Source organism: Protomyctophum bolini (genome assembly GCF_963924005.1).
Source record: "Protomyctophum bolini genome assembly, chromosome: 12".
In the NCBI taxonomy this organism is placed as follows: domain Eukaryota; kingdom Metazoa; phylum Chordata; class Actinopteri; order Myctophiformes; family Myctophidae; genus Protomyctophum; species Protomyctophum bolini.
Genome location: NC_137873.1, coordinates 3,005,002 through 3,031,351, shown reverse-complemented (window position 1 = coordinate 3,031,351; position 26,350 = coordinate 3,005,002). Strand labels below are relative to the sequence as shown.

The 26,350-nt window shown below is 41.7% G+C and overlaps 1 protein-coding gene across 1 annotated transcript; it reads left to right on the top strand.

The window, feature by feature from the left end:
- Positions 1 to 3,764: 3,764 nt before the first annotated feature.
- LOC308325407 (uncharacterized protein) lies at positions 3,765 to 24,010 on the top strand (the record flags this gene model as incomplete). Its single annotated transcript, XM_080777894.1, has 26 exons — positions 3,765 to 4,013; positions 4,822 to 5,040; positions 5,575 to 5,672; positions 7,474 to 7,530; positions 8,160 to 8,256; positions 9,294 to 9,400; positions 10,132 to 10,264; positions 10,522 to 10,603; positions 11,303 to 11,361; positions 12,217 to 12,362; positions 12,503 to 12,635; positions 12,808 to 12,927; positions 13,514 to 13,653; positions 14,170 to 14,301; positions 14,697 to 14,759; positions 15,689 to 15,749; positions 15,859 to 16,070; positions 16,475 to 16,540; positions 17,845 to 17,911; positions 18,232 to 18,431; positions 18,533 to 18,598; positions 19,859 to 19,919; positions 20,305 to 20,661; positions 22,636 to 22,687; positions 23,204 to 23,794; positions 24,006 to 24,010. The coding sequence occupies exons 5-26, from the start codon at positions 8,167 to 8,169 to the stop codon at positions 24,008 to 24,010; spliced, it is 2,943 nt and encodes a 980-aa protein (XP_080634020.1). The 5' UTR covers positions 3,765 to 4,013; positions 4,822 to 5,040; positions 5,575 to 5,672; positions 7,474 to 7,530; positions 8,160 to 8,166.
- Between the last annotated feature and the right edge of the window lie 2,340 nt (positions 24,011 to 26,350).

Genomic DNA, 26,350 nt, shown 5'->3' with positions numbered 1-26,350 from the left:
AGGTCTCTACAGCGTAGGACGTAACGTAGGACGTAGGTCTCTAAAATGTAGAACGTAGGTCTCTACAGCGTAGGACGTAACGTAGGACGTAGGTCTCTAAAACGTAGGACGTAGGTCTCTACAGCGTGTGACGTAACGTAGGACGTAGGTCTCTAAAACGCAGGACGTAGCGTAGGACATAGGTCTCTAAAGCGTAGGACGTACGTCTCTACAGTGTAGGACGTACGTCTCTACAGCGTAGGACGTACGTCTCTACAGCGTAGGACGTACGTCTCTACAGCGTAGGACGTAGATCTCTAAAACGTAGGACGTAGCGTAGGACGTAGGTCTCTAAAGCGTAGGACGTAGGTCTCTACAGCGTAGGACGTAACGTAGGACATAGGTCTCTAAAACGTAAGACGTAGGTCTCTAAAGCGTAGGACGTAGGTCTCTAAAACGTAAGACGTAGGTCTCTACAGCGTAGGACGTAACGTAGGACGTAGGTCTCTAAAATGTAGAACGTAGGTCTCTACAGCGTAGGACGTAACGTAGGACGTAGGTCTCTAAAACGTAGGACGTAGGTCTCTACAGCGTGTGACGTAACGTAGGACGTAGGTCTCTAAAACGCAGGACGTAGCGTAGGACATAGGTCTCTAAAGCGTAGGACGTACGTCTCTACAGTGTAGGACGTACGTCTCTACAGCGTAGGACGTACGTCTCTACAGCGTAGGACGTACGTCTCTACAGCGTAGGACGTAGATCTCTAAAACGTAGGACGTAGCGTAGGACGTAGGTCTCTAAAGCGTAGGACGTAGGTCTCTACAGCGTAGGACGTAGATCTCTAAAACGTAGGACGTAGCGTAGGACGTAGGTCTCTAAAGCGTAGGACGTAGGTCTCTACAGCGTAGGACGTAACGTAGGACATAGGTCTCTAAAACGTAAGACGTAGGTCTCTAAAGCGTAGGACGTACGTCTCTACAGTGTAGGACGTAGGTCTCTAAAGCGTAGGACGTAGGTCTCTACAGCGTAGGACGTAACGTAGGACAGACGTAGGTCTCTAAAACATAGGACGTAGCGTGGGACGTAGGTCTCTACAGCGTAGGACGTAGGTCTCTACAGCGTGGGAGGTAACGCAGGACGTAGGTCTCTACAGCGTAGGACGTACGTATCTACAGCGTAGGACGTACGTCTCTACAGCGTAGGACGTACGTCTCTACAGCGTAGGACGTAGATCTCTAAAACGTAGGACGTAGCGTAGGACGTAGGTCTCTAAAGCGTAGGACGTAACGTAGGACGGACGTAGGTCTCTGAAACATAGGGCGTAGCGTAGGACGTAGGTCTCTACAGCGTGGGACGTACGTCTCTACAGCGTAGGACGTAGATCTCTAAAACGCAGGACGTAGCGTAGGACATAGGTCTCTAAAGCGTAGGACGTACGTCTCTACAGTGTAGGACGTACGTCTCTACAGCGTGGTACGTAGATCTCTAAAACGTAGGACGTAGGTCTCTAAAACGTAGGACGTAGGTCTCTGAAGCATAGGACGTAGGTCTCTACAGCGTAGGACGTAACGTAGGACATAGGTCTAGGTAGCCTTTAAAGTGCGATAGCTCCTCCCACAAAGGTCAGAAATAAAAGTTAGTCGCGTCCACGCGTAGCTATCGATAAGACGAACGCGATGATATGTGGCTCGCTTCTGGTACTCAATTTTAAATTCAGCATTTCAACCAAAAACACATTCTTAGCATCGGTAACCCTATAAACCTTTCGATCAGGTAAAACTAGGGTTATCTAGGGTTAGGGTTAGGGGCTACGGGGGTCGCACGACAATGGCGGACATATCAGATCGTAGGCCTCGGAAAGCTGGAAACGCCAACGTCAATTACTTGTCTGACGGACGTATCGTTCAAGAGCTATCGCGCGTTGAAAACTAACCCTAACCCTAGCCAATTAAGAGAACCGTAAGTCCGTGTGCTGGGAAACACATATCAGCGCGTTCGCCTCGCCGTTCTGAGTCGGAAAATGGTCTCGGTTTTTTACAGAAGATTTCTGGCGGCTAAGTGGCTAGTACACCCACTTCCCGACATCGTAGAGACACGAGACCACCACGGCTGTATTCAGCGGGAAAAAGTGAGTCTAGGGAGCCCGCTCCCGACGCTCAAAGACACTCGGAAGACCCAAAGGTCAAGCGTTGACATTTAAGGCTTTAATTTGCGGCCTCCCAGCTTTAAAATTCAATAAGATATTCAAAAAAATTGCTGTCTTCACAAACAAGACTGTTTCTAAATGTTTGAAGCGTCCCGAATCCGATGGAAGTGGTTTCGTAGCTCTCCGACACTGCTAACTCTCCGCCAAATCAAAAGAGACACGTTTTTTCAGCCCCTAGAGCTCAATTATTATTTTATTTTTTCAAACAACACATTTTCTGAATCACTTTTTCATGCCGGATTTAATGGAATTGGTCCCGTTTTCCACAACATTTCGGGGGGCTGGGGACAGGAAGTGGGCGTTTACACCCACTTCCTGACGTCGTAGAGAGATAAGACCACCACCGTTGGAATCGGGGGGGAAAAGTAAGTGGGAATACATGCCCCTTGATTGGAAAAAATCACAGGAAATATGTCCTTTTTGGATGCAAAGGTGACATTTTTACAAACTTTAGCGCCCTTTTTCCCCACTTTCCCAAGGTCAGACAGTCTCGTCGTTGATATATTCGGATTCAGCGGGAAAAAGTGAGTCCAGAGAGGTATCTGTCGGATTAAAAAAAAAAATGCACAACACTCCCTGTAGTTTGACGGTTAGCGCCACCTTTAGGCCCTTTCCAAAAGTCCTTTTGTTTCAAACAAGACATACTTTTGTTCAGAAGGTGAAGCTGAATCTGGGGAACCTGCTCCCGTCGCTCAAAGACACTCCTAAGGTCTAGGGTCAAGGTGTGACCTTGACAGGCTTCAAATGCGGCCTCCCAGCTTTACACCGGTGTGTGTGTGTGTGTGTGTGTGTGTGTGTGTGTGTGTGTGTGTGTGTGTGTGTGTGCGTGTGTGTGGGAGTGTGTGTGTGTGTGTGTGTGTGTGGGAGTGTGTGTGTGTGCATGCGTGCGTGCGTGCGTGAGTGTGCCATCATCAAATTCATAGAGTAGTGTGGTCACTGGTGTTTCTCAACCTTGTCAGGGCGTGACCCCATCCAAATTAATCACTTTTGAACTGGGGACCCTGACAAGAACATGGGATGCATTCCCTTTTGCTTGACTCCCGGTTCCACAGGAATAGGCCTATTTATATAGTGAAATAACCATCCATCATTTCCCATTTTTGTCTTGATCAGTGTTTGAACATGAAGTTTTATAGTAGGCTATTCTTCAATAGTATGCATTGCAATTATTTGAAAACCGTGTATTCATATTTGATGGTGTGCATGGTAAATAATTGGATGGCCAAAACACATTTATGTTTTATGTTTTACTTTTGGCTGTCTGCTAATCACAAGGTCATAAAATATCTCATATTGCTTTCTCTAGGCCCCCCCTCCCCCCTCTCTGTGTCTGTAACTGTAAAGAACCCAAACACGTTTTCTACTGAACTTTTCTATATTCTGGGTGAACAGACATTGTTATTATGACAATGTTACTTATTGTGAAACAAGTCGTTTTCCTTTGAGCCAAATGCTTTTATTTTGAAGGGAGTTTTGTGGGACATAGCTGTCGTGTATTGGTTACTGAAGTCACATGACCAGGAAGCAGGTGACGACAATACTCTATGGTGACGACAGGTAACAGAAATGTATAGGGAAACCATCCGGCAAGTCGACAGGAGCAGTCACTACAATAAAGCAACCAGAAAGACAATGTTGTGTATATGATTCAATTCAGTAAGGATATAAGAACACAACAATAGCTACCTGCGCACCGGAAAGAGGAAGTATTACATAATAACCAGACAAGAGAGAGAGGAGACGCGTGTTTTGCTGCTGCTAAAAAGTAAACCGCTTTTTGCCATTGAGACTTTCAATGATTGTTTTAGCACCCCCGAAGAGGCATAAGGTTGGTACACTTGGACTGTGTTTGCAACATACAATACAACACGTTTGTGGAGCTAAATGACCTTTGATAAAGTGCACTGTTCAGTTTTGGTATATGGAATGAAAAACGTATTTCTGCAGCAAAGGCTCACAGTGCTACAAGGATAGTGCACTATAAACCAAAGTTTGGTTTGCTACTCTTTCTGTCAAGTGTGCTGTAAAGGAAAGGTTAGAAGTGCACATGCAAAGGAAGGATTGTTATCACTGCATTTCATACATTTTGGATAAAAAGGTCTTTATTTCATGTCATTATATTTACACTTAAAAAAGGTTAAAAGAAGGTATTTCATTACTCCATAGTTAAAACAGCTGCTAAAAAGGGAAAAACTAGTTCAATATAATAAGTGCTTGGTGATGTTGAAGTCATCAATTAATTGTAATATGTTACAGTGATTCTGATTGATGGTCAAAGCCATTTAAAAAGGAAATTGTACTGTTTTGAATTAGCATGGTTTAATTTTGGAGCTTCTTGAGCTGTTAATATTTGGTACTGTCATTGCAAAAGTATGTGAAATTAACAGTATTTTTTTGTTTTTACTGTCCTGTCAGTTCTTACGGTGGTTTATGGACTTAATAAATTCACTACCATCAGTTCAAGTCTTGACCTTTGTAGCAAATAGACCCTTACACGTCCATTTGGTTCCATGTAATGTAGGTGATTTGTTCAAGGGGTATAAATTGGCAGATTGACTGAACAGGCAATTTATTTTTCAAGGGTCAACCATCTGTTTTTTTTTTACTGTGCATTTTTACTTTTGTGTTGAGGAAAGGTGTCGAGGACAGCCAGCATGCACGCAGACGTCGTCACATCCACAGGGGGAAAGGTGTGGAGGACAGCCAGCGTGCACGCAGACGTCGTCACATCCACAGGGGGAAAGGTGTGGAGGACAGCCAGCGTGCACGCAGACGTCGTCACATCCACAGGGGCAGAGGTCCACTTCTGTTTACTTCACTGCCAGCCAGGGCAATGCCAGCATGTATGAAGGAGGGTAGGTGTCTGCCATTTACATTCAGTACCACAGTACTACTACATACACAATGTTCAAGGAAAACATTAGTACTGTAGGTCTGAATAGCATGTGTGGCAGCATAATACAAGTACTTCCAGTACTTCTCTTACAATCAGATGGTGGCGTCCTTCAGGTTAGGGCTCAATTCATCCACTCTGTCTGTTCATCCATCCACACACTTTTAACATAGGATATATGGACAGAGGGTTGGTGGGCGGGCAGATCGTGGTCACAAACGTAACATCCGGACATAGGACGCACATCGTTGCTCCGATCTGTACCAAACCTGGCACAAACTCTGTTCGGGGCTGCCACCACGTTAGACGGTTAGAGGCAGGCACACACACGTGTTCAAGGGTCCTTGAGCAAGACACTGAACCCCAAATTGCTCCTTATAAGGGTGGTTGCCACCAATGTCGGAGTGATGAAAGTGCGTTTGAAATGTAACACACATTGTATTGCACTTTTTTCTTTTCTTTTCTTACACAATTTCCTTCACTCTGTTTTCCTCAGCTATATCTCTGTGAGGCTGCTGGAGATCTGTCTTCCTCCTCCCAAGATCTTCATCAGGAACCTTGGACCATCTAAAGCCAACATGCAGCAGTTTCTATGTCAGTCGTGCTTAGATTTTTCAAAAATAGCAGACCTACAAGTTCGTAGCGCGCTATGAGCTTGTATATCTGCTATTTTTCAATAAATAAAGCATAACAAAAGGGGTTCCCCATTTGGCGGGAACCCCTTTTGGTGTTTCAAACTTTAGCTGTTGAAAAATAGCAGACCTACAAGCTTGTAGCGCGCCACTCGGTAACCACAATTAGCATTGTATTTGTGCATTTGCCAGACTGTGCTTTTTATGAAACTTTATGGATCTTGCTTCCTTGTTTCTCACTGTATGTAGTTAAAAACATGCACAAGCCATACATGACATTTCATTGGCCGAAAGTAGCCGGGTAGACGTACAGTATTAGCAGTCATCTCAGCTATCATTTTAGGCCGTTGAAGTTTCAGGTTTGGTAAAAATGAGAGGGGACTCAAGGAAATAAGCAAGGAATTGAGGTGCCACCTGTGTCATTGATGGGGATTGAAATCTTGTTGTGTGTAATGACTCGTATCCCAAGTCCCAGGGCTGTGTGTTCCAGACCAACTGCTGTGTTGTAATGGTCAGCTTCCTAGATGGAAGGCTTTGGTCAGTGAACTAGCTACTGACGAACAGTCAGACACACTAAAGACAAATACATGTACAGTGACAAATAGACATGGTCACACACTTGACACATACGTAAGGTTACCTTGCTGGCTAGCAAATCGCAGTCTTTAGTGAAAAGTTGCTCAGAGAGATGCAAAATAGGAGATGATCATTGATGCGCCCTGTCCAATCCAGTGTACAACCAGTTACTTACAAACTATAACGGCACAATATGGTTCCTTAGCAGTAGCACCTTGTCCGCTCCCCAGTATGTGTTAGTTATTGCCCACTGTTCTGCGTTGTAATTTTGTTAAATTTGTAAGCTTTAAGGCTGTTCTCGTTTTTGTTTGTGCCTCCTACACACGTGTGTAGCTTGTATGATCTACAAGCTCATAGCGCGCCACCGAGTGGCGCGCTACGAGCTTGTAGGTCTGCTGTTTTTGAAAAATCGAAGAACGACTGACATTTTTAGAATCTGATCTCAGGTCAGAATGGGTTAATCAGACCAGTGTGTGTCCAGTGGAAACCTCGTATGAATCTGATCTCAGGTCAGAATGGGTTAATCTCTAGGCGTTGTGTTTTGCTTGGTCAAAGGAGCACTTCATCCATTTTCAACAGTGGTGTCTTGCTCGTAGAACGCAGTACCATGCCGTGGTGACCACGCTAGAACGTCCCGTCCCGTCCCCCTAGATTCAAGAGAAGATCATCCACCTCGGGTCACCAGACTTTCCAAAACGCACCACGTGCCCTGCAGTGGTCTAGGTTTACTGGCGGTGGGCGCGGCCCCCTATTTTCACACGTCGTGTATACGTATAACAACAGGTTAAAACTGTTTACCTGAACGCACGTTCTCACACACGGTAAAAGCAACACAGCGCAGCAGTATGGCTCCAGTAGGCTACAGCTTCTGTGGTGTTCTGCACGCAACGATAATGCCTCCTCCACCGTCGAAGCAGAGATTTGTCCGATTCCAAAGCAAACGTTTTAGTTTCGCTATATACTGCAGCACAGTAAAGAAGTTTGTCTGACTATTTTAAGTCTACTTTTGTGTTTGTGTGTCTAAAACTCTCACACACTATAAATAATACACTAGGCTTAGGCTATCAGCTGCATGCCATGCACACATGTACTGTAGGCGCATGCGCACCTTCTTGCTCGTGACATCATGGAAGAAAAAAAAAACACTGATTTTCAATCAGTGCCTCTCTTCAATTTGTGTGTTTTAGATACAACAAACGCATCAACGACATAAGAGAATGCAAGGAACAAGCACTGTCTCATGCGTACGTATCCTAATCTCTCTTTGCCCTCCATCTCTTAATCTGCCTCTATCTGTCTATCTATCCATCCATACATCCTTCTCTCTTGTCTTTGTCTCTTCTCGCCTTTCCCTCTTTCTCAACCTGCTATCCTTTTATCTTGCATGCTTTTGCACTTGTTTAACCACTTTCTCTAATTGGCCACTCATTCCTCCATCCATTAGTCTTTTAGTCCTGCATCCCTTCACTTTTTAATCACTTAAACCTTATGCTTTTACGCCCCCTGATGTTTTCACGCTACACTAATAATATCTGTGTGTTCACCCCAGAAAAGGGATGGAAGAAAAAATGCTATTGAGAAACATTCCACTTATTGGCTGTCTGGGCCAGTTTCTTTGGCCAATGTCAATGGGCTGACATTACTGACCCTACCAAAATCCATTTAAGGTTTTAGTATAAAACAAAAAAAATATATAGTATGACCAGTTATTGAACTAGTAAAGGTAAAATATTTAATTCCTCCCCTGCTCAACCACCTGCCTTCTCTCCTCTTCTGTCAGTGGTACTCTCATCTTACCATGTTGTCCCGAAGGTGATAGAATATATAATTGAATGATGTGTCATTGGGCATCATCTATGTGTTTGATGTGCAGAGGCTCCATGCACAGAGAGAGACGCAAGTTTCTCCGCTCTGCTCTGAAGGAGTTGGCTACCGTCCTTGCTGACCAGCCTGGACTCCTGGGCCCAAAGGTAATATATAATGTCAACTTAACCCATTCTTGGGGTGGGAACCCCTTTTGGTGTTTTTAACTAAGCATTATGTTATGCTTTAGCTATTGAAAAATAGCAGATCTACAAGCTCATAGCGTGCCACCGAGTGGCGCACTACGAGCTTGTAGGTCTGCTATTTTCTTATTTTTATGATCAGTACTTTATTTTAGATTTTTTACAAACGCATACAACAGACAACCTAAAATACAGACACAAGCAACAACAGCAGAGTACGTATTCATGGACAGACAAGATAGATAAGAAAAAATTGAAAATAGTTTACATTATTTAGACGACCAAACGCAGCATCATCAACCGTATCATAATGTGTATTAATACAATAAACAATCAAGAGGGCATTGCCTGACCATGGATCACACCAAGGGACCTGCAACATGACTGAGGAACACGTCCCACTTCAGATCATATTTTAGGTCTGCTATTTTTGAAAAATCGTAAGGCACAAATCTTTGAATATATATTCTTTCAGAGCGAACGTTTTTTATTTATTCCGACGTCAGGCCTGGGTTAAAGAGTCGTGCTGCAATATTTGTATATTCTATGTTATGGAGTTCCTGTGGAGAGCCAGAAGTACAGGACCACAACGTTAGTACTGCGAATAATAATAATGGTGATTCCTGATCTGGTACTGGTACCCAGTTTATACAAGCTCAAAATCTGGGCATTTGAAATCACGCAATGCTTTAGCGCTTTGTCCCTTACTCCAAGTTGTGCATTGTGGGATTGGGATAATGCCTTTTCAATCGGGGCCAGAATACGTTATCACACAGTTTATTAAGGGAATACATTATGTTCTGATAACTAGTGTGACTCTGTCTTCTTATAAACCTAATGATTTAAGATGAACTTTTCTACTTTCTATTTAACACCTGCATGAGTTGGCCCTATAATGTTCTGATGAAGATAATGATACCAAAGTAGTGTGTTTTTTCTTTGTACAGTAGGTGTTCAAAAAGAGACCTTTCTCTCTTTTACTCTGTGTTCTCCACCTGCAGGCGCTGTTTGTGTTCATGGCATTATCGTTTGCCCGTGATGAAATCATCTGGCTCCTTCGTCACGCCGACAACATCCAGAAGAAAAGTACAGATGACTTCATAGACAAGTAAGCAAACACACACACACACACACGCACAATAATACACACACACTGATACATGATCGCACACAGTAATGTGTGTTTGGTTGCTATGTATATAATGGAATGTACATCGCTAGGCACGACAGAATTGTTGACCTATTAGCTAAGTTCATATGTTTCATCATCTGCCAAAATGTATAAGCACTCGTATGTTTTAACTGCCATGTTCATGTAGCCAGACTCAAATCACACTGTCGTGTGGTATTTGAGTCTATGATGATTTCAGATGTCACAGCTAATACACCAGATATTGTTGGTGTTGATGACAGTAGAGAAGTGACCATTTTGGAAGTGGCATGTACATTTGACCACAGTCTGGAAGAGGCATTCCTTACCAAGGTGCTTAAGTACCAGCGTCTTAAAGATGCTATTATACAGCTTGGCTACAAATGTAAACTACTTGTGTTCATATTTGGAAGCCTTGGTAATGTCCATAAATCAGTCGTGAGGTGCCTGCAGATTGCAGGCATGCCCAAGCTGAGAGCTGATCAGGCATCGGCAAAATTCTGTTCAGTGTCTGCAATAATTGGCAGTCGCCATATATGGAGAAGGCGATGCCCATGATCTGTATCCTGAAGCACTTGTTGTAGAGTTTTCCAAGTTTGCGCATCCACTATTGTTTGTGTTCAAGAATTTCTTGTTAAGTGTGTGTGTGTGTGTGTGTGTGTGTGTGTGTGTGTGTGTGTGTGTTACAGACACATAGCAGAGTTGATCTTCTACATGGAGGAGCTGAGGGCCCATGTGAGGAAGTATGGTCCAGTCATGCAGAGGTACTACGTTCAGTATCTATCTGGTTTCGATGCTGTGGTGCTCAACGAACTGGTGCAGGTACACACACACACACACACACACACACACACACACACACACACACACACACACACACACACACACACACAAGCATTGAAAATGTCAGTGGGACAATCTTAATTAACGGGGGGAAGAGGGTTACTGAAACTACCCCTACCACCCATGGTTTCATATTCCTAATATTTATTTGTATGACAATGATGAATAATGGCTAAAGGAACATGCATCGATAACATTAATCACCGTAAGAATGGAACTTGTTTTTTCTATGCTAGAACCTCTCTGTGTGTCCAGAAGATGAATCAATCATCATGTCTTCCTTCGTCAACACGATGACCTCTCTCAGCGTCAAACAAGGTAAACATAAACTACTGTACTGTAAATCATGGTTTGAGGTAATCATGTATGATCATTTAACCCTGAGAGTGTACAATTGCAACAGGTCATTATTTCTTTATACAGTCTTTCAGTTCAATTAACCCATTTAGGCCTGAGGTCGAAATTAAAAAAAAAGTCTTCAAAATCCTGACGGCTTTCTGAAATGTTTCTGTTTCAGTTGTGCTCAATATTTCATGTCAAGGAAAGGACCCCAATATGAAAATATGTTGTTCCAGGGACCCCAACACAGAAGCAAAGAATTGAGTTAAAATGTTCACTCTGTAACAATATATATTCAAAGATGTGAGGCACAGACCTACAAGCTCGTAGAGCGCCACTCGGCGTGAGCTTGTAGATCTTGTATAACATAAAAGGGGTTCCCGCGCAAAATGGGTTAATACTGGAATGTACTGTGTTTATATTATGCCAAAAACTGTTTCATGGTTTCTCTCTCTCAAAAAAATCTAAAAGGAAAAGAAAAACCTGGTACAACAGAATAACATTCATAAGCCAAACGCCAGCAGACAGTAAACATCAAAGATTAAATGCTTATGTCCATGTCAGCTCAGTGTTGTGGAATATAATTATTGAAGGATGATGTGATGTGTGTGAATATTGTTTTAAAAATAACATCAAACACAGTGTTGTGGTAATTTTGCACATGCTTGTTCCTTATAGTGGAGGATGGAGATGTGTTTGACTTCAGAGGCATGAGACTGGACTGGTTCAGATTGCAGGTACACACACACACACACACACACACACACACACACACACACAGTTGAACTTGATACCAACTACATGTTATTCAGGAACAAATTGTATCGAACGAATTTGCTATATTTTCAAGATGTCTCTGGGCAAGCTGGATATTATGCGTTTATATTGTCAAACATATTTTGTGTAAATGTGTCCTTTTTTTCAAATTCAATGTCAATTCATGATCATGTCAATCAGAGATCAGCGGATGAGCTTTTTTGTCACCCGAATCCGAGTGTGCATATTTATAATCCGCCTGTTATCCCACCGCATAAATGACTTAATCCAATTTATATATCCGCAACCACCCGAAATCCGCTGCAGGGATATAGCCAATCTACAAGTTCAAGGAAAAATACTACTAACGCACGCACGCCGAGATTTGGTGCCTTTAAAAAAAAAACTATATTATAAGCCTATAGATAGATGTCATTAGTTTGTTTCCGTTTTAAAAGTTATAAAACCTATAGATGGATGCCATTCATTTATTTCCAGCATTATTTCACCCGCGGTTTATCCGATATTAATTAATAATATATTCTTTTGACCCAAACTGCGGTTAACCGGCTAAATCCGCCATCCGCTGGTGTCTAATGTCAATACAATACAATACACAATGGTGCTATAGTCTTCCGTTTGTCGTTCTCTTGTTTCTGATTCCTCAGACTTATTGCCACTTTCTTTGCATTTCGGTTCATCCCTACTTCCTGTTTTCCTTTTCCTCATTCCCTCTTCGTTTCCATCCAACCTGCCTTTCTTTCCCTGTTCATTTGGTTCGTTCCCTTCTATTCCATCTTTCTGTTCTTTATTCCCTCCCACCATGTCTCCTCTAGGCGTATACCAGTGTTTCTAAGGCCAGTCTGGGTATAGCAGACCACAGGGAGCTGGGGAAGATGATGAACACCATCATCTTTCACACCAAGATGGTGGACTCACTGGTGGAGATGCTAGTGGAGACCTCTGACCTCTCCATATTCTGGTGAGACACACACACACACACACACACACACACACACACACACACACACACACACACACACACACACACACACACACACACACACTTCTTATACATCAACACATTTACACAAAATAAATAATATATTTTTGTGTGTGCAGTTTCTACAGCCGTGCATTTGAGAAGATGTTTCAACAGTGTTTGGAGCTACCATCTCAGAGCAGACACTCCATCTGCTTCCCTCTGCTGTGTACACACTTCATGTCCTGCACACATGAACTGTGCCCCGAGGAGGTAACACACACACACACACACACCCAAAAGAAAAAAACACCCATAGTCCCAGCTAATGTGTTGTGTTTTTAGCAGAACATACTGTGTTGCAGTTTGTGTCCGCATAGAAATGACAAGTATAATTGTAGCCATAGAACAGCCCACATTGTGTGTTTATGTGTGTGTCTTCTAGCGCCACCACATAGGGGATCGCAGCCTGTCGCTGTGCAACATGTTCCTGGATGAAATGGCCAAACAGGCCAGAAATCTCATCACTGACATTTGCACGGAACAATGTACTCTCAGTGACCAGGTACGTACTGTACACGCACACTACAACGCCTATTTTTGGTCAATGGGACGACACGAATGAGACAATTTGAATATAACGCAGTATCAATTCTTTGTTGCCAAGTATGTTGTTCATATTTCCGTTCTGCTAATGACAAAGTGATCTACCATTAACCCATTTTGACCTGAGATCAGATTTAAAAAAAAAGTCTTCTACATCCTGACAGTTTTCTGAAAAAGCTATGTTTCTATGTCAGTCGTTCTTCGACTGTTCAAAAATAGCAGATCTACAAGCTCGTATGATTGTTGTATAATTGCAATATTACACGAGAGGGTGTTCTTCATCGTCATTAATGCATGCCTGCGATGCTGCAGGAGAGTTCCGAGTGCATTAATGAATATAAAGAACACCCTCTCGTGTAATATTGCTTAATTAATTAACTAACTGGTTTAAGACAGCCAACACTAGGCCTATGCTATTACAAGATATTAGCATTAGCAACCATCCTACCAGATGTGTCCAATGGTTTTGTTGTCTTGTAGCAACATTTGGATGAATTTAATATATACATGCAATATTACTACTACTATACTTGTTTTGTCTCCAGCTGCTTCCTAAGCACTGTGCCAAGACCATCAGCCAGGCCGTCAACAAGAAGAGTAAGAAAGCTACAGGGAAGAAAGGAGAGCCGGAGCGAGAAAAGCCTGGAGTTGAGAGCATGAGGAAAAATAGATTACTGGTCACCAAGTGAGTTATCTCTGACACACACACACACACACACACACACACACACACACACACACACACACACACACACACACACTAGAACATTATTATTCAATAAGAATTGTAAATCCTTAACCCATTTTGACCTGAGATCAGATTCTAAAAATGTCTTCTACATCCTGACAGTTTTCTGAAAAAGCTATGTTTCTATGTCAGTCGTTCTTCGATTTTTCAAAAAATAGCAGACCTTCAAGCTCGTAGCACGCCACTCGGTGGCGCGCTTTGAGCTTGTTTTTTTTTTAGCTTGTCTTTTCAATAGCTAAAGCATAACATAATGCTAACACCAAAATGTTGAAATTCTTGTCATTTAAAACGAAATGTGAAAGGTTTGTTTTCAATGTACTGTGTGTGTATTTCTGTTATTGTAGAGCCAGGGGTTAAACGGGTCACAATAATAACCTGACTTCACAGCCTTGTGTGTTCTCGTACAGACAGCAAAGTGTTTGAAACGTATACTTTGTTGTTGTCTTCTTTCAGTCTGGACAAGTTGCACACAGCCCTGTCTGAGCTGTGTTTCTCCATCAACTACGTTCCCAACATGGTGGTGTGGGAACACACCTTCACACCGCGAGAATACCTCACCTCACATCTAGAGATCAGATTTACCAAGTAAATACATGTACACACTGCAAATACTCACATGTGTTTGATTGCTCAATGTTACACTGCGACCTCTAAAGCCTGCTGTAAATGATCCCCAAAATAAATATTGCTGTTGTCCTCAAATGTTGATGCATGTATCATGTATGTAGATAATGAATTATGATTTGTCATCAGTGGATACAAATTACATTATGTATGTATTTATTTATATTTATCTTAACGTTATTGTCTAGCGAAATGTTCTAATTTAGCTACAGTTGTCAAAACACGTGCAAACATAAAGTAAACCTTTGTCTGTGTTCATCTTGTTACCTTTTATTCACATGGAAAGCTAAACTGTTTCATGTGTATTATGTGTATTATTTCATGTGCTTATTATGTTACCGTCCTGATACCCTTAGGTATGATCTGACTGGCCCATCGACCTCCAAACCCAGCTTGGCTTCTGGTCCACTACCAGACCGGTGAGTGTTCACAATATGATAGCTGTCTGCATTTGTCAAAGAAGCAGCTTGGGATGTTTATGTGTATTATTATTTTTTCTTTTAGCGACTTGTTGTTTGAAGGGTGCAAGATCGGCCACGGAGCAGTGGTGAAGAAACTCTGTAAAACCTTATTTTTAAAACTGCCCCATCAAAGTTGGTATTCTGACTTTGTATATAGAGGGTATGCGCATGCTTAAAGTGAATGGCACATCGAGTGGCAAAGCAACATTGTTTAACGTTGTTTAATACAATCAGATAGGACTTTTCTGTTCTGATGCATGGGTTGTCACGGCCAGAAAGTAGTTTTTTGCCACTCAGTAGGCATTCCTGCATAACTTCCGAGTTTGATGATGATGTCACGCGCATACCTTCTAATTTCTATTGTCAGTTACTTCCATGTCATTATATTATCACCACTTTACCCAGAATCCAGCTCAAGTGGAGATAGGAGTTTTTCTCCGTCATCGATAAGAACAGATGACAGTGGATCTCCAAGCTCACACAATGCATTGCAACGCGTGAACGAATGCCCCGGTGTTTCACGACACTGCTTATATAGGCCTACAATAATAAGTAGAACTTTAAATATTACAATAACTTCTGCAAAGAGTGATTCGCGGAGACAGAGTTGCCGTTTCAGTGAACTAGCGAGAGCAGTGTGTTCATCTTCTACTCCGCGAGTGACTGCAGCAGCCCCGTGGCACGCAGTGGAGTTAGGTGCTTTCACAGACGGCTTGAGCCTGCAATGGCGTTGAGAAGTTCTTTCCGAAAAACTCAAAAATGGAGGGGGGTGTGTGTGAGTGAGAGAAAGAGATTGGGCAGACATACTGTACTCGGCCCCATTTGTAAAACAATTAAAAAATATATATAATAATAATAACTAGTCTAACATTCTCAATGTTTTTCAGGTGTTCCAGGGTGGAATTGATCCGTACTGTGGACTCCCACATACAAGGAAAGCCCCAGCAGGTAATACTTTTACTAGTATCTAAAATGTGGAACAGAGGATGTAACACAACTAGAGATGCATTGTTGTAATGACAGTAATGTCAGTTGATCTGCTTTCTGACGGTTACAGGCAGTGACTGCAGGTGACACACACAGCTGCACCAATGATCTAGACAGTTCTGATACGGCCATCGCCATCAAAATGATTGGTTTTAGTGGTGAAGAAAATATCTCACCAGATGAAGAGAAATACTTCCCCGTTGAAGAAATATACTTCCCTGATGAAGAAAAGTACTCTCTTGATGAAGGAGGGGGAGAGGGGACATGCTCTAATACACTAAGGTCTGACTGAATTCCAGGTAAAACATATCGTCATCGCGCAGAAACCTCTTATCTCCATAATGCAAATGCAAAAGCACCCCAAATGCCCAACAAAGCATCAAAAGTAGCAGATCCGCAAGCTCATTTTCTACTTCAGCTACATTTTAATTTTAATCATGAAAAGTAACAGTTTTGGAAATATGAGGTTTCTACTCGACAGAGACGATATAATCCTAGCTCATTTAAATTCACATTTAAACATGTTACAGTATATGCTTTCACCAGACCGGTTAGTGCTATAAACCGTATTACTGATAGAATCTCATCCAGACACTGAGTCAAAGAAGGAGTCTAGCAAATTGCCAAAGAATGTTTAGGTGAATTAAAACAATGATTTTACTAATGTAGCGACTTGTTGTTTGAAGGGTGCCATATCAGCCACGGAGCAGTGATGAAGAAACTCTCTCCGCCTCGGAAAGCCTGGAGGAAAGGTATACATATATATATAAAATATATATAAAATAAATGAAAACGTGATGGCTGTGATTGCTTTTTTCATTATTTTTTTATATATTTTTATGTTTATTTTATTTGAAAGTGAAATATTACTTTAAGACTTTATTGATAATACAACATTTAATAGAAAAACATACAGTGTTTCTTCTTCAAAAGCTTCGAAAATGATACCAATAAATGGGAATAATGTGCTTTTTATACTTTTAGACCCACAGTAATAATGAGGACATATCATTAGATGCCATATGGATATGAATCTTGATTGCATTCACCTGTGTGATTCCCATAGTTGCATGTTCCTCCAAACACACCTGTTTTTGGGTTTGTGTAAGCACACACATTGTTTTGCTACCACCACCTATGACTAGTATTACTCTTATTACTTATTTTTGTTAGTTTATTGCAATGTTTTTCTGTTTGTTTGTATATTGCTTTGTTTTATTTGCTGTTAAGCACTTTGGATAAATCATGCCTTTGCTTGTGTTTAAAAATGGCTATATTACGATAATAAAGTTGTCTTGACCAAGGTAATTTATTGGATACTTGGTAATGGCACGTACTTACTGTAATGCTTGAGTACCTAGTTGACTGCATTTGGACCTAGTTTGAGTTTTGTTTTCAGTGAGTTTTGTTTAATAGTGTAAAAGCAATAATAATAATGGCATGGCTCCCATGTGGATCTTGGTCTTCATGTGGCCAGTCTGTGACGTCTGTCATCCAGTGGGGTCATGCTCGTTGCACGGGGTACCACGGCGTGTCCCCCTAGATTCAAGATGCACCAAGTAAAGTACCCAACTCAAATGGCTACTTTACAGGTTTAACTGTTTATCTGAACGTCCCCATACACAGTATGAAAGGAAATGCCTCCTCCTCCATCGAAGAAGAAGAGATTTGTCAAAAGCAAACTTTTTAGTTTCGCTACTGCAGTGCAGTAAAGAAGTTGTCTGATTAGTATAAGTCTACTTTTGTGTTTGTGTGTCTAAAACTCTCATACACTGGCTATCTATCAGCTGTTCTGTGCGCATGCTTATATCATTAAAATGCCATCACACCAAAAAAGGATAAAACAAAAATCACCATTACACTACTGTCATCTATGAAAATATGTCTCCATATTTGGGCAAGGCCTTTGACTTACATTATAAAATTAAAATAAGAATAAGAATGAAACGTGTGAAAAAGGCACACTGATTGGTGCTGTGGTTTGTGAGACCAGAGTGACACATTTGTAAAAAAAAATAAAAAAATAAACTAGTCTAACATTCTCAATGTTTTTCAGGTGTTCCATGATGGAATTGATCGGTACTGTGAGTGTGGACTCCCACATACAAGGAAAGCCCCAGCAGGTAATACTTTTACTAGTATCTAAAATGTGGGGTGTTTGAACAGACTGTGAAGACGAATATCCTTCGGGGCAATAAAGATTATTATTATTAACCCATTTTGGGCGGGAACCCCTTTTGGTGTTAGCATTATGTTATGCTTTAGCTATTGAAATATATTTTTGAAAAATCGAAGAACGACTGACATGTCAGGATGTAGAAGACATTTTTATAATCTGATCTCAGGTCAAAATGGGTTAAGGATGTAACACAAGTTACACAACTAGAGATGCATCGCAATGACAGTGGAGGTTATCAGTTAATCTGCTTTCTGACTGTCACAGGCAGTGACTGCAGGTGACACACACAGCTGCACCAACGATCTAGACAGTTCTGATACGGCCATCGCCATCAAAGAAGAAACAAGAGACATCGCACCTGCTGAAGAAAATATCGCACCAGACGAAGAAAAATACTTCCCTGCTGAAGAAAAGTACTATCACGATGAAGGAGGGGGAGAGGGGACATGCTCTAATACACTAAGGTCTGACTGAATTCCAGGTAGAACATATCGCCCATTGTCACACAGAAACCTCCTATCTCCATATATCATTATTTTACAATGTATCTGCTTGTTGTTTGAAGGGAGCATCATCGGCCACGGAGCAGTGACGAAGAAACTCTCTCGGCGTCGGACAGCCTGGAGGAAAGGTATAACTAATTATTGTCTAGTGCTAATCCAGCCCATTTTGTCCTGAGATCAGATCCTAAAAATGTCTTCTACATCCTTACATCCTTAAGCTATGTTTCTATGTCAGTCGTTCCAAAAGGGGTTCCCGCCCAAAATGGGCTAGTGCAGCGATTCTCTACTTGTGGGACGTGAAAAATAGCATCGCATTTTGTCTCAATGTTGTTTCCATCCAAGCTGGAACGATTGATTGATCATTAAAATGACCACTTAACGGCATGATGGGTGGCCCACCAATGCTTTTGGAGTTCCAGATCTAGTGCGACATCTAGTGGCTGTATGTTGTCCATTCTCCATAGCATCTAAAATGAGCTAAAACTAAACTACTTTGTTAGTTTATTGTAATCTATTTCTGTCATAGTCTTCTTTTCTATCAATTACTCAACCCATGAAGCCTTGAATACATGGAGATTATTTTATTTTTTGTTCCTAAGCCAATAAGTTGATGACCAGCGTAGGAAACTCAATGGAGAGCAGACTCCTACCAGAGATAAGTCATACATTTGACATATACAAAAAATCTCCATGGATTCAAGGCTCCATGGGGTGAGTAATCAATAGAAATAGTCATTGTGGGGTGAACTATCTTTTTAAAGTGAATGGATTGGCTAGGTACTTGGTAATGGCAGGCACTTACTCTTTGAGTAGTAGTACCTACATTGACCATATGCTTCTGGACACACTTTGAGCATGATGTATGGCTCCATACTTTGGCAAGGTTTTCAGCCTGATGCAACAGCCAAAAGGCCAGACAAGTGATAAAGGTACTTCCTTGACGTACTGGCAGTGTGCACAACGGCACAAGACATTTGACGGTGATTGGTGCTGTGGTTCGTACTTCGTACAGTTCGACAGTAGGGCTTTAAGCAACTAGACTATTCAACTAGTCGACTAGTAAATCCACTAGTTGACCTCGTTGGTGCTAGTTGATAAGGGGAAAAAAAGGTTATTTTTTTTTGGGGGGGGGGGGGTTCCTCCTGTTTCTGTAGTCCTCAACATCAGCTATAGTTATAGTCACCAATGTACACAGTTTTTAAATGTACAAATATGATTTATTTTATTATTATTATTTCATTTACACATAATAGTTTTTTGCCTAGTCGACCAGTTTCTCCCCTCTGAGATAAATAAAGGACGATAAACATTATATTAATCTATTTCTCGAATTGTCCTCGTATTTTTGAGTGCAGGAAAACTAGTCTAACATTTGTCATGTTTTTCAGGTTTTCCAGGATGGATTCATTCGCTACTGTGGACTGCTGCATACCAGGAAAGCCCCAGCAGGTAATACTTTACTAATACTACTGTGGACTGCTGCATACCAGGAAAGCCCCAGCAGGTAATACTTTACTAATACTACTGTGGACTCCTGCATACCAGGAAAGCCCCAGCAGGTAATACTTTACTAATACTACTGTGGACTGCTGCATACCAGGAAAGCCCCAGCAGGTAATACTTTACTAATACTACTGTGGACTGCTGCATACCAGGAAAGCCCCAGCAGGTAATACTTTACTAATACTACTGTGGACTGCTGCATACCAGGAAAGCCCCAGCGGGTAATACTTTCACTAGTATCTAAAACAGAGGATGTAACACAACTAGAGATGCATTCTAATTCTAATGGCGGTGGAGGTTTATCAGATCACCTGCTTTTCAACCATCACAGGCAGTGGCCTCGGGTGACCCCAACGATCCGGAGAGTTCCGACGCCGCCATCACCGAAATAATTGGCTTTAGTGACGAAGAGAACGTCTCGTCTGATGAAGAAAACGACTCGCCCGACGAAGGAATTGACTCCTCCGATGAAGGAGGAGGTGGAGATCACAGTTCAGACCGTGACTGGACGCCTGATGAAACGACCGACAGCGAGAGCGAAGAGAAGGAAAAGGACTCTTGGGTTGAAGGAGGAGGAGGGAAGAGGCCGGGGGATGAGGGCGAGAACAGCTCAGACGGGGTTGGGGGTCCTCTGGAGCACCGCGGTATAAACGGCACCTCAGTGAGAGAAGAACGACCACCACAACAGGTAGGCCGTTTTCACAGTTTTTTTCCTATTCTTATTGGTCAATCGCTGAATTCAGTGGCGTGTTATTTCTTGATAATGACTGCTCCGATCTATAACAGACCGCTGTCTAATCAAAGCCTCAGAGCACCTGCTGGTTGCTGTGCTGCTTGCATTTTATGCCGTATCCAACGTGACAGCCATGTCAACAAACACACAGTCATTTACAGCTAAACATTGCTCTCAACTTCTCAAGAATGTTCTTGAAATCATTTGAAGCGAGAAATAGATGATACGATACAGTACCAGAAAAGCTTAACGCTGTTCATTTTGCACTAGGTTAGCTGCAGTTCAGAATGGGTTCATTTTACAGAGCGCCTTCAGTGGTGTCGATTCTTTAAAGTTCTTCCTTAAAGTTCATATTCCAAGATAGATTCCATGGACAAAAATAATAACCGGTTTCCTTTTTGATTCTTGGGGTCACTATTCGATTAAAAATCGATGGTCAACACGAAATTATTCTGGATTCAAAATGCTTCCCAATCAATTCAACCTATAGGGCAGCCAACCGGGTGCAAGCTATATGGGATTTGGATCCCAGTCAAAGAGTCACTCCTGTCTGACCATCAGCTAGTGCAAACATGTTGATAATATATTCACGTACAAAACAGTTTTCCAGCAAAGCTCGTATTCAACGTCAGTTTTTTGAACAGGGCACCCTCGTAAAATTATCTCAGGTGGATTTTCACCTGTATAAATAAATGTTAATACAAATAAAATATATCGTTGGCAGCTCATTAGCCTATCAGCTTCCTGCTCCACTTAACAGTCAGCGACTGTCTGACAGGCTCCTAGTAGCCACCCTCCACGCTGCCTATTGTGCAACAATTCTGTACTTGAATGCACATTGTGTGTAATATTCTGCACCGCGCATACTATACTGCAAACGGCCCAGAGTCCAGTGGAAAATTCTCCTGGGGACGGTGGGGGTCTAAGCAGGGCTTTTGGTCTCTTACTCATGGAACCCAACAAGAAGCCGTCCGCACACTCGTCCCACACGCTTTATTGCACACAACTGTTCTCGCCAATCCCGACCATACAGGGAGGTCTGGTCAAACTGTATAGATTGTATTTCTTTGAGAATACGCATGTGGGCACCCTTTTTCCGCCAGAGTGATTTCTTTTGACTCCCACGTGAACAAGCAGTGGGCCTGTGAGCGGCCAGTGAGATCAGCTACTTACTGTAGGCACTGCACTTTACATGATAAAATGTGAATTTCATTGGTATATTGTAGGGTGGATGGATGCACATATGCACTTTATTCAAGTGGGATGTTTGCTTGATGTCACCAGAATTTGGAAAATGCATTGACTGCATATTATTTTAGAGAGCTCATGACGTTTTGTAGTGTATTGATATCTGTCTGTATAGTTGTGTATTGCTTATTTGCTTTTGTGTATACAGTATGTATTGCTTTTGTGTTGTTTTGTCGTGTTTTTGTTGAGGACCGCAATGGCAATCGTGATGGCTGACTATTATGTCGGAAAGCAGCTCTGTGCTCTTGTAGTATCACTAAAATCAATCAATCAATACATTCATTTGGGCGGGAACCCCTTTTGGTGTTTTAAACATTATGTTATAATTTAGCTATTGAAAAATAGCAGATCTACAAGCTCATGAGCTTGTAGGTCTGCTATTTTTGAAAAATCGTGAAAATATTTATTTCAGAAAACTGGAGGATTTAGAAGTTTTTTTTTTAATTCTGAGGTCAGGCCTAAATGGGTTAATTCGGAGTGGGAGAGAAGCAGCGTCCTTGCGATTATGCTTGTGCGTCCTCCACCTTCCATTGGAAGTGTATCACAGATATGCAGATGTGGGAATAGGGCCTTTCATTTTTTTTGTCTGCTTTTTTCCAAGTCGGCTCACTATCAAACTAGCCATGTTGAGATGTTTTGCTACCGCACACGTTACTGATCACCTCTTCTTTATCTTTCCAGACTGTGCCCTGGGGTGACACTCAGAGCAATAGTGATGAGAACTTTGACAAGGGTGGCGCAGTTGGCCGAAAGCTCAGAAAACTCTGTCCCGAATGTGGAATGTTGTTCAAAGATCTAAAGCCTCACACATGTGAGCACAAAATCAAGCCTTGTTTTTGTAATCTGTGTGGTAAGAGATTTGCCGCTGAGCGTGATCTAAAAAATCACAACAGGATCCATAAGGAAAGCTGGAAATATGTGTGCAGGTTCTGCCTTGCAGCCTTCAAAACAAAGCCAGACAAAATTAAACATGAGTGCAGCCATCCGCCGGCATTGAAACCCTATTCTTGTTCGGACTGTCCAGAGACGTTCAAGACCTTCCCTGAGCGCCGTGAACACATGCAGAAGAGCCACAGAGCAGGGCCCGTCATTTTCGTTTGTCACACATGCAACAGGAGGTTTGATTGCAAACATAAAATGCTGAGGCATTCAGTTGTGCACACGGGAGAAAAGCAGTATGTATGTATGGTTTGTCAACGTTCCTTCAACCAGTCAGGCCACCTCAAATCCCACATGCGTGTCCACACAGGAGAAAGACCCTATCAGTGTCAGCACTGTGATAAGAGCTTTAATCACAATGTTAGCCTGAAGAGTCACAGCAAGCGTTACCATGGACACGTCCCTGACCCAGGGATGGACGTGCAGACGAAGAAAACAAAGAAGAATGAGTCTACGGCTGAATTAGATGACACGACTGAAATGGAGAACAGTGGCCTTAATGAGGAGGAGGCTGAGCGAAATAATGACATGTGCAACTCTGAGGAGGATGATGATGAAGAGAAGGGGGCTACAAAGAAATGGAACAATACGTTCACCGCTAAAGGAAACTCGATGAGTAGGGCAGTGATCACCTCAGATGACCAGTTGAAGAGGAAGTTATGCGACGGTGATGCAAATGAGGAAGGCCAGGGCAACAGTGACTCAGCAGATGCGGTAGAGAAGAGGGCAAGCAAGAAAATGAGAAAGACCACCTGGATATCTAAAGGAAGACCAAAGAACTCTGAGGGTGAAGAGCATAGCAGTCACTCTGAATTTGACGTTGAGAGTGAAGGGCATAGCAGTGACTCTGATTTTAATCCAACAAGGGGGAAGCCCAAGAAAATAGGCGAGGCTCAAACCTGTAAGGACAGAGGGAGACACAGAGGAAGGTCAAAGAATAATCCATTACTCTGACTGTCTTTTAAATGGCAGATTTTTATGAAGAGGTTTGTCTTCTCTGTCTGATTAATGTTAAAAATAGAAGGGTCAAAGGTTTGGGTGAAATCTGAGATCTACTTAATTCTGAACATGGTTACAAAAGTTATTTTTTTTATATCCTTGCGTCCCTACAGATTGAGTAACAGTGTGTAATTTTAGTATTTTAGAATCAACTAATATTTTTTAATATTACTCACCCTAGGGATGTTAATAGTTAATCGTTTAATCGTCGTTAAGAAATGCAGTTAACAAAGTTCTACGGTTCTATCATTGGGTGGGTTTTTGTGAATGTAATGCTGTCTGCGCGCGGCCGAGGAACGCACATGTTGGGCCCCCACCTTGGTAGCCACACATAGACTGTAAAAGAAATCACAGAAACGTCTTTGCTTTTGCATGTGACAGACAAGACTGCACTTTGATTTCATTAAAATTATTCCTCCTAAAAGATGCCACTCCCTGGCCCTGTATATCAAATATAATATGCCTTTTGTATTCTTTCGATTTATTTTTTAGATATTGAGGGAAATAGGATCCTCGGATCCTCAAAAAAATAAAACACCGCTTATCAACGAACCGTTTAATCGATCAGGTTATCAATTCATAGATTATTTGCATCCTTAACTCAAACACGTCCATATTATCCATGTTACCAATCCTAGACGCATTTTGTTACAGTTACTCAAGATAGAAGAGACTTGAGTATTTTCCCCCATCTAGACTTTCCCAAATGCTCATATGTGCACATACTGTATGGCAAAGCTTTTTGTCCTGCCGGAATGAAGGGGTTTTCTGAAGTAAAGAAAGGCTTGCAACTCTCAAATTCTCTCAATTTGTTTTGTCTTTGATCAAAAAGTAGGATGCTTCCATCCCGCTTATGTTTATCCTTGCTCTGTACACGGGTGAATAACCTGTTTGAAAGTCTTTCATGTCTTTGCTTCAAAGCTTCGGATGTACTGTAGTGGGATTGGAGGTACATGCAATGATCTATTCTTGAGTGACAAATGGTTTTTTTCTTTCTCTTCTTTTATATCTTGAGAAGCCTCATTTTTTCAGGTATTATTATATTAGGAGATATCATGTTTTCAAAATAGTACACAGTATTTGTTCAAATTTAGTTTTACAGCATTAATTAATTTAAAAGTCTATCCTTTAATATCTCTAGTATTTGTATGTCAGCATCTTATGCACCTCAGCCCTTTTTCTTTTATTGACAGCTAGGGCTTAATTGTCACTGTTCAAGCAGATCAGTTTGTGCCAGTTTAGAACTCACAGTAAAAAATCAGGAATAGTCTAATGTTTTATGTAGTGGATTTCTTACATTAATCTAGAATTCTGATATTGTTATGTATACTGTAATAAATTAACATCCTCAAGTTGGCTTTCTGGGTCTTTGAACCAAAGGCCCTGACTTGCAAATGAATTATACGTTTTGTATTGTTTATGGATTCTGTAATTTAATGATTTAGTGTGAGATGCTGAGCTGCGAGACTATCCAACATACATATTTAGTCGTCAGCTGTTAACTATTGTAGACAAAGTGAAAACATACAATGAGAGAAAAGTGGCTGTTTTAATAAGAAATAAAAGGTAAAAAGATGACCGGATAAATTTCCTCATGGCTGTAACTGAAGGCATAACCAGATCATGGCATCCCTTAACCACATGAACCCCAGCTTCCCTTAGTTCCCCATCTGTGGTGAACCTTATGATCCCCCTATCTAGATCAGTCCCCAGAATGGGGGTCTCGGTTTGGGAAATAGAAGTCAATGTGAGCAATATCCCTGTACAACCAACCATAGACTGTAAAACCAACTGTCTCAATCCCTTATTTGGTGTAGCTGTCCTTGCTAATGATGACCACTAGGTGTCATCCTTGTGTCACAAACGGATAACTTGCCATTATTGAAGTCGAGTCATTTGATGCTGTAAAGTTTACAGCATCAAATGACTGTTTACAGTGTAAAACTGTATGCTATATTTATGCACTAGAACTCAACTTCTCATTGTCATCACGTCACCTTGAACTAAGTCATTTTTTGAGGAAAATATTTGTTTGGCCTCCTAAATCAGCTCCTCGTGACACTGGCCACCTAAAGTAGGTAGGATAAGTAAAATCGTCCTAATTGACAAGGATCATGCTGATCCCGCCTCTTTTAGTAAAATGAGGCCTTAGGTCAACTTAGGCCAAAATAGACATAAGGCATGGTTTTGTGATGTAGTCAAACTCACAAATGTACGTTTAATCCTATTTAATTCAATTTAAGAAGGCAATGTTGTTGATAAGACAACACCATCCTGTTTTGTAACTCTTCTCTTGCCTCTTTGATTTATTAGACATGAGACTACCCTGACTTGACTTGACTTATTCCTGTAGGCTCCTATAGGTGGAGCATAGGGCCACAATCACAGTATCACACCCCGCCATCGGACTCTATTTTGAGCCGTTTTCTTCAGCTGGGCCCACGATAATCCGGTCGTC